The sequence below is a fragment of the Piliocolobus tephrosceles genome, chromosome 8 (assembly GCF_002776525.5).
Source record: "Piliocolobus tephrosceles isolate RC106 chromosome 8, ASM277652v3, whole genome shotgun sequence".
In the NCBI taxonomy this organism is placed as follows: domain Eukaryota; kingdom Metazoa; phylum Chordata; class Mammalia; order Primates; family Cercopithecidae; genus Piliocolobus; species Piliocolobus tephrosceles.
In genome coordinates, this window is record NC_045441.1 from 105,513,848 (window position 1) to 105,527,539 (window position 13,692).

Genomic DNA, 13,692 nt, shown 5'->3' on the forward strand with positions numbered 1-13,692 from the left:
ATGTATGTTTGAGGGAAAGATTTCTCTTTGGAAAAATGGAGTATTACTTGGTATTTCAGATCATTTTATATTTAGACACATACAGTGGTAGATTTTCATGATGAAATATTATGCAAAACAGCATTCTAGTGGCTTGGGAAGAGAAGTTTACAAAATACTTTATGCAACATAGCCTCTTTTGTGTAAATAACAATGTTTAGTAAAAAGAATATAAAGAAATGTACCTAAATGTAACCAGGATTGAGTGATCTTTTTTCTATGTCTATAATACCTGTTCTATGGCAAATTTTTCATACCTCAATTTCATTTGTAGTTAGAAAAATGTTCAACAGTGAATTTTAACACAATATAAATACCACAACAGAGTTATAAAGAAAGTTCAATACTGGTATCAAAGAGTATCAATTCTTTTGGGAAGTTCTAGAAAGTTCTGGAAGAGAACATGCTTCAAATATAGTCTAATATAAAATACAACAATTTATCAGAATTAGAATGTATCCCATTTGCAATTGCCAGAAAGTGAGAACAAACATGTACCACACTAGAGGAATTTAAAATAGGTCCATGTAACCAGAATACAGGCTGCAAGAATAGTGGGAGGAGAAGGAAGAATGAGAACACACACACACACACACACAATGGGGACTGATGCTATATTAAGGAGTTCAGAGTTTTTATAACGAACAAAATCTAAACCAAGCCATCCAGGGCTAAATCACTTTAATGCTACATTTCAATACTAAGTTAATCCCCTCCACGATTCAAGAAACAACTATAAAACTGGATAAAATCATCAAAAAAAATTACTTCAGGGCTCAAACAAAGGCAAATAAGATGAAAAGTGTTTATTCATAAAAACCAGCTGAACCTAGTTTAGGAACAGTAAGGATCTGTCCTATCTTTGCCTGGAGCTGCTCTCACCACCCCCAACCCCTGCTTAGCTGGTATGAAACTTCCTCCAGAACAGGACTGGCTGTTAAAAAATAGCAGCTTTACTGCTAGAGGCGGCTAACTTGATTTGGAGCAAAGGGTACAAAACCTACACAGAGCAGTGTCAGTAAAAGCAGCAAACCTGGAAGAAACAAGCATGGAAAGTCAGTAGCTATGCTAGTCTCAGACTGCAGTTGTGGTTGGGTTGAGCTGCAGAATGGAGGACTAGTTAGAAATTTAACAAAGATCCTGGAAATGAGATAGGTACAGAGGAGTGAGATAAGCTCCCCACAAAGCCATGGCTGATGGCTGATGGGGAGGCTGTGTGAATATGCAGAGAAAACCCAAGAGGGCCTAGAAGAAAGTAAAAGTTGAGGCAGATTTGAAAAGCACCTAAATGTTTAATGCACTCCCCCATCAAGACACACTCTACTGGAAGAGGGTGGAAGCCTTACTGACTGAGGTGTTTTGAGCGCAACCTCTGATCTATCATTGTTTGGCTACTAAATTACGCAGATACTGGTGCAACCCCTAGGAAATCAGCCTAAAAAATAAAAAATAACAACCCTCTCCACCTCTTGGAAAAAAAAAAAAAAAAACTAAGCATAATAAGGGAGACAGATTCCACAGATTAAGTCTACGCAAACGCAAATTACTGAGAAACACCCACTACCACTAACCCTTGTGGGGGAAAAAATCCATGACAGTGTATATACTTTTTAACCAAAAATTATGAGACATTCAAAAAACCCCAGAAAAGCATAGTCCATACTCAGGGGGAAAAAACCAGTAAATGGAAATTGACTCTGAGTGAGCCCAAATGTTGGATTAAACATACAAAAACTTTAAGGCAGTGATTACAAAATATATATACACACACACACACACATTATAAAAATTTAAGAAAGTATACATACATACATCTATAATATACATTATATATTTATATATTATATATACATTTATATATACATTATTTATATATACTTTTTTTTCTTAAGACAGGGTCTCACTCTGTCACCCAGGCTGGAGTGCAGTGAGTGGTGTGATCTCTACTCACTGCAACCTCCACCTCCCAGGCTCAAGTGATCCTTCTGCCTTAGCCTCCCGAGTAGCTGGGACCACAGGCACATGCCAGCACACCTGGCTTTTTTGTTATTTTTTTTTAGAGACAGGTTTTGTCATGTTGTCCAGGTTGGTCTTGAACTCCTGGACTCAAGCAATCCACCTGTCTTGGCCTTCCAAAGTGCTGGGATTACAGGCATGAGTCAATCAATATGCCCAGTCTTAAAAATATTCAACAAATTTAAGGAAATCATGCTTAAATAATCAAAGGAAAATACAGTAACAATGACTCAATAAATAAGGGAATCTCAACAATATAACAGAGCTGTAAAAAAGAAATATATAGAAATCTAAAGCTGATATTTCCACACATATCTGTGTTTGATAGAAGTATAACTATATAATTTCTCTAACTGGCCAACACTTAAAATATTAATGTTTAAGAATGTCAATAACATATGAGTTAAAGGATGTTTAGTAAGTCATTACGCATTATAGGCTTTGTAGTAACCTCTGAATAAAGGTAAAGATGCCTTATGCTTCCCTACAGAAGTAAAGATATTTCGATTTTTAAATGTAATTGCTTAAAACTAGGTAATATTTTCAACATGATTTAAAATCAAAGTAACCAAAAGTAATGCTTGTTGTTATCTATAGTTTTGGAACTACTTAAGAGTATCTTACTTTCATAATTATTTTCTGTGTCTATCAAGAATATTTCTAAAACTATTCAAGTTTAGCATTTTCAAGTAATTAATAAAATACACTTGATACTACAAACCAATAGGGTAAAAGGGTATAGGAACAATTTTAATATTGCAGTTAAGTACCTCAGAGATACTACAGCTTTAGTTCCAGACTACTGCAATAAAGCAAGTTACACAATTTTTTTGGTTTTCCAGTGCATATAAGTTATGTTCCACTACACTGTAGTCTATTAAGCGTGCAATAGCATTGTCTAAAAAACAGTGTTCATATCTTAATTTTAAAATACTTTATGGCTAAAAAATACTAGTGATCATTTAAGCCTCCAGCAAGTTGTAATCTTTTTACTGGTGGAAGCTTTGCCTTGATGCTCATGCTCATGGCTGCTGATTGATCAGCACGATGGTTGCTGAAAGCTGGGGTGCTATCAGAATTTCTAAAAATAAGACAACACTAAAGTTTGCCACATACATTGACTGTACTTATCATGAATTATTTCTCTGCAGCCTCAGCATGTGATGCTGCTTGACAGCATTTTACTCAAAGAATTTCTTTTAAAATTGGTTAGTCCTCTCAAACCCAACCACTGCTTTATCAACTTTTATATAATATTCAAAATCCTTTGTCATTCTAACAGTGTTCACAGCATCTTCACCAGTAGATGCCATCTCAAAAAAACACTTCCTTTGCTCATCCATAAGAAACAACTCCTCATCCATTCAAGTTTTATCATGAAATTGCAGCAATTCAGTCCCATCTTCAGGCTCCACTTCTAATTTTAGTTCCATTACATTTTTTCCCCACCACATCTGCAGTTATTTCATCCATGAGGCTTGGAATAAACTCCTTCCAAACTCATATTCATGTTAATATTCTGACCTGCTCCCATGAATCACAAATGTTCTTAATGGCATCTAGAATGGTGAGTCCTTTCCAGAAGGTTTTAATGGACTTTGCCCAGATCCATCAGAGAAATTGCTATGACAGCTACAGCCTTTATAAAATGTATTTCATAAATAACATAACTTGAGCTAGGCTCAGTGACTCACACTTGTAATCCCAGCACTTCGGGAGGCTAAGATGGGAGGATTGCTTCAGCCCAGAAATTTGAGACCTGCTTGGGCAATACTCTACAAAAAATTTTAAAAAGTTAGCTGGGCATGGTGGTGCACGCTTGTGGTGCCAGCTACTGGGGAGGCTGAGGTAGGAGGGTCACTTCAGCCCAGGAGTTCAAGGCTCCTGTGAGCTGTGATCATGCCACTTCACTCCAGCCTGGGCAACAGGGTGAGACCCCTGTCTCCAAAAATAAAAAAAATAAAATAATATGACCTGAAAGTCTGAATTACTCCTTGTTCCATGCGCTGCAGAATGGATGTTGTATTAGCAGGCATGAAAACAACATTCATCTCTTTGTACATATTGTCAGAGTTCTTGGATGACCTGGTACATTATCAAAGGGCAGTAATATTTTGAAAGGAATATTTTGCCGGGCGCAGTGGCTCACGCCTGTAATCCCAGCAGTTTGGGAGGCCGAGGCGGGCAGATCACGAGGTCAGGAGATCAAGACCATCCTGGCTAACACGGTGAAACCCTGTCTCTACTAAAAATGCAAAAAATTAGCCGGGCGTGGTGGTGCGCACCTGTAGTCCCAGCTACTCGGAGGCTGTGGCAGGAGAATGGTGTGAACCCGAGAGGCAGAGCTTGCAGTGAGCCGAGATCGCGCCACTGTACTCCAGCCTGGGCGACAGAGCGAGACTCCATCTCAAAAAAAAAAAAAAAAAGGAGAATTTTTTTCTGAGCAGCAGGTCTCAACAGTAGGCTTTAAATATTCAGTAAACTGTTCTTTAAACAGATGTGCTGTCATCTAGACTTTGTTCCATTTACAGAGCACGGGCAGGGTAGCTTCAGCATAATTCTTAAGAGCCTTAGGATTTTCAAATGGTAAATGAACACTGGCTTCAATGTAAAGTCACTTGCTGCATTAGCCCCTAACAAGAGAGGCTGCCTGTCCTTTGAAGCTCTGAAGTCAGGTATTGACTTCTGATCTCTAGCCAAGAAAGTCCTAAAAGGTATCTTCTTCTTCCAATAGAAGGCTTTTAAATCTACATTAAAAATCAGTTGTTTACTATAGCCACCTCCATGAATGGTCTTTGGTAGATCTTCTGGATAACTTGCTGCAGCTTCTAAATCACCACTTGCTGCTTCACCTTGCACTTTATGTCATGGAGATGGCTTCTTAGACCTCATGAACCAACCTCTGCTAGCTTCAAACTTTCTTCTGAAGCTTCCTCACCTCTCTTAGCCTTCAAAGAATTGAAGAGAATTAGACCCTTGCTCTGGATTAGGTACTGGCTTAAGGAAATGCTGTGGTTGGTTTCATCTTGTATCCAGACCACTCAAACTTTCTCCACATCAGCAATAAAGTTGTTTTACTTTCTTCTCATTTCCATGTTCACTGAATAGCACTTTTAATTTTAAAAATAACTTTTCCTTCACTTTGGGAGGCCGAGGCAGGCAGATCACGAGGTCAAGAGATCCAGACCATCCTGGCCAACATGGTGAAACCCCGTCTCTACTAAAAATACAAAAATTGGCTGGGCGTGGTGGCGAGCATCTGTAGTCCCAGCTACTCGGGAGGCTGAGGCAGGAGAATGGCGTGAACCTGGAAGGCAGAGCTTGCGGTGAGCCAAGATCGTGCCACCGCACTCCAGCCTGGGTGACAGAGCAAGACTCTGTCTAAAATAAAATAAAATAAAATAAAATAAAATATAAAATATAAAATAAAATAAAATAAAATAAATAAAAGAAAATGACTTTTCTTTTGAATTCACAATTTGGTTAACTCTTTGGCAGAAAAGGCCTAGCTTTCAGCCTCTATCAACTTTTGACATGCCTACCTACGTTTAATCACTTCTAGCTTTTGATTTAGAGTCAGAGACATGTGCCTCTTTTTACTTGAATACTTGAAAGCCATTGTAGGTTTATTAACTGGCCAAATTTCCCTAGTGTCTTATGGAATAGAGAGGCCTGGGGGTGAGGGGGAAGAGAGAGGGAAGGGCGGAAGGGGGAGAAGAAGGAGTGGGGAGAGAGGAGAGGGGAGAGACTGGGAAACAGTGGATCCATGGAGCAGTTAGAACACACATGACATTTATTGAATAAGTTCACTGTCTTATATGGATGATAAGTTCACTGTCTTACATGGTGCCCCTAAACAATCTCAACAGTAACATCAAAGATCACTGATCACAGATCACCAAAACAGACATCATAATAATGAAAAAGTTTGAAATATTGTGAGAATTACCAAAACGTGACAGTGTATTAGTGCATTTTCATGCTGCTGACAAAGACATGCCTGAGCCTGGGTAATTTATAAAGAAAAAGAGGTTTAATGGACTCACAGCTCCATATTGCTGCGGAGGCCTCACAATCATGGTGGAAGGAGAAAGGCATATCTTACATGGTAGCAGGCAACAGAGAATGAGGGCCAAGCAAAAGGGGAAACCCCTTATAAAACCATTAGATCTCATGAGCCTTATTCACTACCATGGGAACAGTATGGGGGAAACCACCCCCATGATTCAATTATTTCCCACCAGGTCCCTCCCACAACACACGAGATTATTGGAGCTACAACTCAAGATGAGATTTGGGTGGGGACACAGTTAAATCATATCACAGAGCCACAGTGAGTATATGCTATTGGGAAAATGGTGCCAAAGGACTTGCTTGACTCAGGGTTGCCACAAACCTTCAATTTGTAAAAAATGTAGTATCTGCAAAGTACAATAAAGCAAAGCACAATAAATGAGGTATGCCTGTACTAATAATTAACTGGATTATAATAGTCATGTACTTACAAAATTTGTGCCTATATGCATATAATCTTACTAGCAGGCAGATTTGCTTATCAAGAATAAAACAATGGCAATTGGTTTTATTAATAACCTTCCATTATTTTTCCTTATTCGTAAATTCTTAGTGGACAGCCACTTTAAACGGTTTAATTGGATTTTTCTGTTTTGATTGTTTTGATAATTACATAAGAATTACATATTGTTATATAATTATATATTACACTGTACATTATAACTATATAATACTATTATATAACAATTATGTTATATATACACATATAGCCATAACATATATGTAATATATATAATTACGTAACATAATATATAATCATATTTATGGAACTATTCTTTTTCATTTTCTAGTTAGAACAACACATGCTACAGAACCACTAGTTTTCCAGATAGCTCTTACAATTTTATGCTAGTTTTTAATTTAATAATATTACCTATCTGCATTTCTCAGCCTATCATGTAACTACTGGAGAAGCAAGTAAACTGCTCATTGTTTAGTATGAACCACTGCATTATTTTACATTAACACAGTTATCCAGGATAATCAAAGTAGAAAAAGTATACTTACTCAGTTATAAATTCAGGGTTTGTAAAGCTGAGGTTGGTTAAATGACCTTCAAGTTTAGAAGACTCATGCATATTTAAGGCTGGAGTGGTCTTAGTGGCAAGTACAGCTCTTTTTTCATCTTTCTCAAGTGCTTTTCTCTTCCCACCATTTTGGAAATATTCTCTGCATACACTACAAGTAAAAATAAGGCTGTATTTTAACATACTGTGTATGACTATAAAATAAGACAGAAAAAATTGGCTTTTATTAATTAAGATGGGAAACTTTCAAATTTAAGATTTCTGCTTTGAAAATGTCAAACTGAGATAAGTTTGAGCACCTTGTAGCACTTTCAAAATTTTAAAAATTACTATACAATAAAGAATGATCACACATTATGTTTAGTAAATAAAAAATACGTTTTTTCAGGATTACAAATGTGCCCGTACATGTTTCACTGAACTTCTCTCTTGACTAAAACTTCCTCCAGCAAAGCTTACATAAGTCTACCATGCAGTGACAATATCCAGAAGGAATAGTAGTCACAGTTAATTTCGAGCTGGCTTTGCTGGTAGTAGACAGATAACCCAACAGCTGTTCTTGAGGTCCCTCTTGGTTTATGATAACAAAGTCAGGATGAGTGTGTGTGTGTGTGTGTGTGTGTGTATGTATGTGTATGTATGTGTATATATCTGTATATATATTTGTGTGTATATATAGAGAGCGAGCTAATTTTTCTTCTTCTTTGTACTTAATTCACTACATATAGCTCACACTTTACACAAAGCTACTTTATCATTCTCCACAGACACTGTTTGGTGAAGTTCCAAAAATACATGGCAAGAGAAGAATTGAAGAGCAAAGAATTCACGCAAAACTGGTTTCAGCAAGTGCAATTATGGTCCAAGGGAACTATGCCCATTTCTCCTTCACGCTTACAGGAACCCATTAGTTCAACTTCAGTTTTTCTTAGTTCCTATTATGTAAGACTTCTTTAACTTATACTATGTACATTTAGTTTTAACTCTATATGCAGAAGTTGAAACTTATTCAGCATGAATTAAACATTTATTAAGTACGTATCATGTGTAGAGGTGCATGATGGCCAAATTGCAGAAGGCATAATTCCTAACCTCAAGAAGCTACCTCAGTAAAGGACACAAATAATTATTATATATAACAATAAAAAACATGATTGATAGAGATAAACAGATAAACAAAGATAGTTATTTCTATAAATGAAGTACCTAACCCAATCTAAAATCAGTAATATAAATTGATTTTAGAAAGGTAAGTAGGAATAAGCCAGGAAAGTAAAGTTGAGTGGAAACTTTCTAGGCAGAAAGGACAGCATAAGCAAAGACATGAAAGAGAAAAGCAGAATGAATCTTTAGAGATGTACCTTAGTTCAAGGTACATGAAGTTTAAAGTACTAGGCAGATGAGTGGACCTATTCTCAAAAGAAAAAACCCTGAGCCTAGTGGACATATAGAGAGGAAGGAGAGTCAAGGTGTGCAAGCTTCAAATCATGCAAGATCCATAGGTCAGTTTTAAAATGCGATCTTTACAAATCTAATCTAATGACAGAGAGCAGTTTAGAGGCTGCCTGGGGTAGGGTGTGAGGATGAGTGCAAAGGGGTACAAGGGAGCTTTCTGGAGAAAAATGTTCTATATCTTGATAGTGGTGGTGGTTACATAAGTGTAGATAATTGTAAATACCCACTAACTGTACACTAGATGGATGCATTTTATTGTATATAAATTATACCTCAGTAAAGTTGATAAAAATGTAGACTTTATCAACTTGAAATTATACTAAAAAGTTTATGTTTCTATCAGGTAGAACCATATAAAACTGGTGATATTCAAAAGTTCTTGAGCTACAAAAATTGCAATTTTATGTGGTCTAACTTAACAGCTACTAAGAAATTTGGCAATAAAATACTTAAAGGGCTAAAATTCTAGGTTCTCATAGAATAATGACAACCATCTAAATTCCAATTATCTCCATATACCCTAAAAAAAAAAAAAAAATACAGATCAATAAAGAGAGCAAATAAAAGCACTTACCGTTCATACCTATGGCATAACAAGGAAACAAAAAATAACACTTCATTTTACCTGTTATTGAAAAAATAAAAATCTGAGACTGAATTGACTTTGGAGACCACTCAAAGTACAGAGTTAGATGAGGACTGCATAAAACGAGAAATGTATGAAAATGGCCAAACAGAATCTTCCAGCAATCACCACCCAGACCTGCAAGAATATCAAACTGAGTAACTATTCACACAAAAAAGCACCTTCATAAGAACTAAATCAGTTAAGAGATCACAGTACCTGGTTTTAGCCTAACAAGAAAAGATGCATTGAAGAGGACAGGAAGAACAGTCTTGAACTGTCTATACCATCCCTCTCCCAAGCCCAGGCAGCACACCCCAGAGAGAGAAACTTTGTGCTTTGGGGAGGGAGAGTGAAATTGTGGGACTTTGCACTGGAACTCCACATTGCCCTGTCACAGTGGAACACAGCACTGGACAGAAATCTATTGGTGCCCACAGGGGGCATTTAGACCATCCTTGAACAGACAGAGAGATATCTTCTGCCCTAGTGAGAGAAATCTGAGTCCTAGTCAGCTTCACTACTGGCTGAATAAAGTGGTCTTGGGCTCCCAATAAATGTCAGTGGCAGCCAGACCACAGCAACTGTAGTCTTTGGGTAAGCCCCAGTGCTGTGCTGGTCTCCGCAGAGGCTGTGGGCCCAGGGTACTACAACCAAGTGTGACACCAGCTGTGGTGGCCATGGGAATGACTGCATCACCCCTCCCCCAATTCTAGGCAGTGCAGTGTAGAGACTTCTTCCACTTGGGGGAAGGAGAGGAAGGGTATCGGAGACTTTGCCTTGCAACCCAGACACCAGCCCAGCCACAGTAAAACAAAGCACCAGTCAGAATCCTAAGGCCCCCGATTCCAGGCTCTTGTTCCCACATGGCACTTCTAGACCCACCCTGGGACAGAAGGGAATCCTCTGCCCTGGGGGGATGGACCCAAGTCCCCGCAGGATTAATCACCTGCTGACTAAAGTGGCCTTGGCCTTCAGTAAACATCAACGGCAGTTCAAAAATGACCCAGCATGAGGCCAGCTGTGGTGGCCACACGATTTTCTGTGTCACCTCTTTCCCAACTCCGGCCAGCCCAGCATAAAGAGACACTCATTCCACTTGGAGGAAGAAGAGGAATTTTGCCTGGGAACTCAGCAACTTCTCCCTTATCTTTAAGTCCATTAGGACTGGGAATTCAGGAATGTGCAGAAGGTGCAGCATACCTGGGCTTAGAGTGCCCTCTAGGGCTGAAATGGTTACAGTGACCACAGGCTTAGATATTACTTTAACTCTGAAAGCTTAGAAGGCCCTCTGAAAAATGATGGATACTAACAAGTCCAGACTACAAAGACTGGAAGAAGTATCTAACTCTTCTATGCCCAGACACTGAAAAACATCCACAAGCATCAAGAACAGTCAAGAGAAGATGACCTCACCAAAGAGACTAAATGAGGCACCAGTGACCAATCCTGAAGCAGTACAGATATATGACTTCTCAGGGAATTCCAAACAGCTTTTTGAGGAATCTCAACAAACTTCAAAAAAACAGAGAAGGAATTCATAAATCTTTCAGGGAAATTTAACAAAGAGATTAATATAATTTAAAGAATCCCACAGAAATCCTGAAGCTGAAATATTCAATTAATGAACAAAAATATGTATTACTATGTAAACAGAATGGATCAAGCAGAAGAAAGAATTAGCTCAAAGATAGGCTATTTCAAAATACAGACTCAGGGGAGAAAAAGAAAAAAGGAGTGAAAAAGAATGAAGTATGCTTAAAAGTCTGGAAAATAGCCTCAAAAGGGCAAATCTAAGAGTTATTGGCCTTAAAGGGGAAATACAGAAAGAGATTGGGGTAGAAAGTTTATTGAAAGAAATAGTAAGTTTTCCAAACCTAGAGAAAGATACAAATACGCAGTTATAACATCAAAGAACACCAAGCAGATTCAACCCAAATAAGACTACCTTCAAGGCATAAAATCAAACTCTTACAGGTTAAGGACAAAGAAAGGATCCTAAAAGCAGTAAGAGAAAAGAAACAGGTAACAAATGAAGGAGCTCCAATACATCTGGCAGCACACTTCTCAGTAGAAATCTTACAGGCCAAGAGGGAATGAGATGACATATTCAATGAATATGAAGGAAAAAAAAAAAAGGAAACAACTTTCAACTGAGAATACTATACCCAGCAAAGCTATTCTTCAAACACAAACGAGAAATATGTAGACAAACAAAAGATGAAGGACTTCATACTAGACCTACCTTACCAGAAATACTAAGGAGAATTTTTCAACTTGAAAGAAAAGGATGCTAACACACAGTAAGAAATCATCTGAAAGTATAATATAAAACTCACCAGTAAAGGTACATACATAGTTAAATTCAGAATACTCAATACTGTAATTGTAGTGCATAAACCATTCATATATTCAGAGGAAAAAACCCAATAAGATAAATTTATTATATCTGTACATATATATATACACATATAAATGGATATCTAAAAAGAGATTCATAATAAGGAATTGGCTCCTGTGATTATGCAGACTGAAATGTCCCACAATCTGCTATGCCTAAGCTGTAAAACCAGGAAAGCTCATGGTATAGTTCCAATCCAAGTCCAAAGGCTTGAGAACTATTTTATAAGTTCTGGTCCAAGTCCAAAAAGGCTTGAGAACCATTTTATAAGTTGTAGTCCAAGTTCAAAAGCCTAAGAACCGAAGTGTCAATGGTGTAGGTCCCAGCTAGAGGGAAGGCCTCAAAAAAGGCCTACTCACTCACAATAGAGAGAGCAATCTGCCTTACTCAGTCTACAGATTCAAATGTCAATCTCATTTGGTAACACACTCACAGACACACCCAGAAATAATGTTCAGCCAAATATCTGTGTACCTTATGAATCAGCAAAGTTGTGAATAATATTCCATAGTACCTAAAATCAATATAGGCAACACAATATTGACAGAGAAAAACAAACTGAAGGACTAACACTACCAACTTCAAGACTTACTATAAAGCTACAGTAATCACGACAATGTGGCAATGGTGAAAGAAAAGACAAATACATCAATGGAACAGAATTAGAGAGTGTAAACATAGACCCACAAAACTACAGTCAACTGATCTTTGAAAAAGGAGCAAAGGCAATACAATGGAGAAAAAATTTTTTCAACAAGTCATGCTAGAACTAGACATTCACATGCAAAAAAGAAAAAAAGTAAATCTAGACATAGATCTTATACATTTCACAAAAAATTATCTTGAAATGTATCATAAATGCAAAATGCAAAACTATAAACTTTCTAGTAACACAGGAGAAAACCTAGATGGCATTGGGTATGGTGATGACTTTTTAGACATGACACCAAAGGCATGATCCATAAAAGAAAAAATTGATAAGCTGAATGTCACTAAATTAAAACTTTTTGCTTTGTGAAAGACATTGTCAAGAGAATGAAAAGAGAAGCCACGGACACTGAGAAAATATTTGCAAATCATATATATTGGGGTCCCCAACCCTGAATACTGGTCTGTGGCCTGTTAGATTGGGCTGCAGAGCAGGAGGTGAATGGCAGGTGAGTTAGTTAAGCTTCATCTGTATTTACAGCTGCTCCTCATCACTCACATTACTGCCTAAGCTCTGTATCCTGTCAGATCAGTGACAGCATTAGATTCTCATAGAAGCACGAACCCTTATTGTGAAATGTGCATGTGAGAGATCTAGGTTGCACACTCCTTAGGAGAATCTAAGGCCTGATGATCTGTCACGGTATCCCATAAAACCCCCAGATGGGAACGTCTAATTGCAGGAAAACAAGCTCAGGGCTCTCACTGATTCTACATTATGATGAGTTGTACAATTATTTCATTATATACTACAATGTAATAATAATAGAAATAAAGTGCACGATAAATGTAATGCGCTTGAATCACCCCAAAACCACCCACCCCCATTCCAGTCGATGGAAAAATTGTCTTCCACAAAACCAGTCCCGAGTGCCAAAAAGGTTGAGGACTGCTGACATATACAATAAAGAACTGTCATCCAAAATATAGAAAGAACTCTTAAAACTCTGTAAGAAAGCAAATAAATTTAAACACCAGGCAAAAGACCTGAACAGACATCTCATCAAAGAAGATACACAGATTGGAAGCAACAAGAATGCTTATCAAGTGCTAATGAGAATGCAAAATGTTACACTTTTTACAGCAGCTTTATTCATAATTGTCAAAACTTGGAAGCAACCAAGATGTCCTTCAATAGGTGGATGGATAAACTGTGATACATCTAGACAACAGAGTATTATTCAGCACTATAAAGAAATGAGCTATCAAGCCATAAAAGATACAGAAGAACCTTACATGCTAATTACTAAGTAAAAGAAGCCAGTCAGAAAAAGCGACAAACTTTATGATTCCAACTATATGACATTCTGGAAAAGGCAATCTATGAGGTCAGTAAAAAAGTTGGT

The 13,692-nt window shown here is 37.6% G+C and overlaps 1 protein-coding gene across 1 annotated transcript in view; it reads right to left on the reverse strand.

The window, feature by feature from the left end:
* BMT2 (base methyltransferase of 25S rRNA 2 homolog) overlaps positions 1 to 13,692 on the reverse strand; it is a 111,227-nt gene that overhangs the window by 67,612 nt on the left and 29,923 nt on the right. The window contains exon 3 of the mRNA XM_023228212.2: positions 7,138 to 7,308. Coding sequence (XP_023083980.1) covers positions 7,138 to 7,308 — 171 coding nt within the window. The remainder of the gene's footprint in view (positions 1 to 7,137; positions 7,309 to 13,692) is intronic.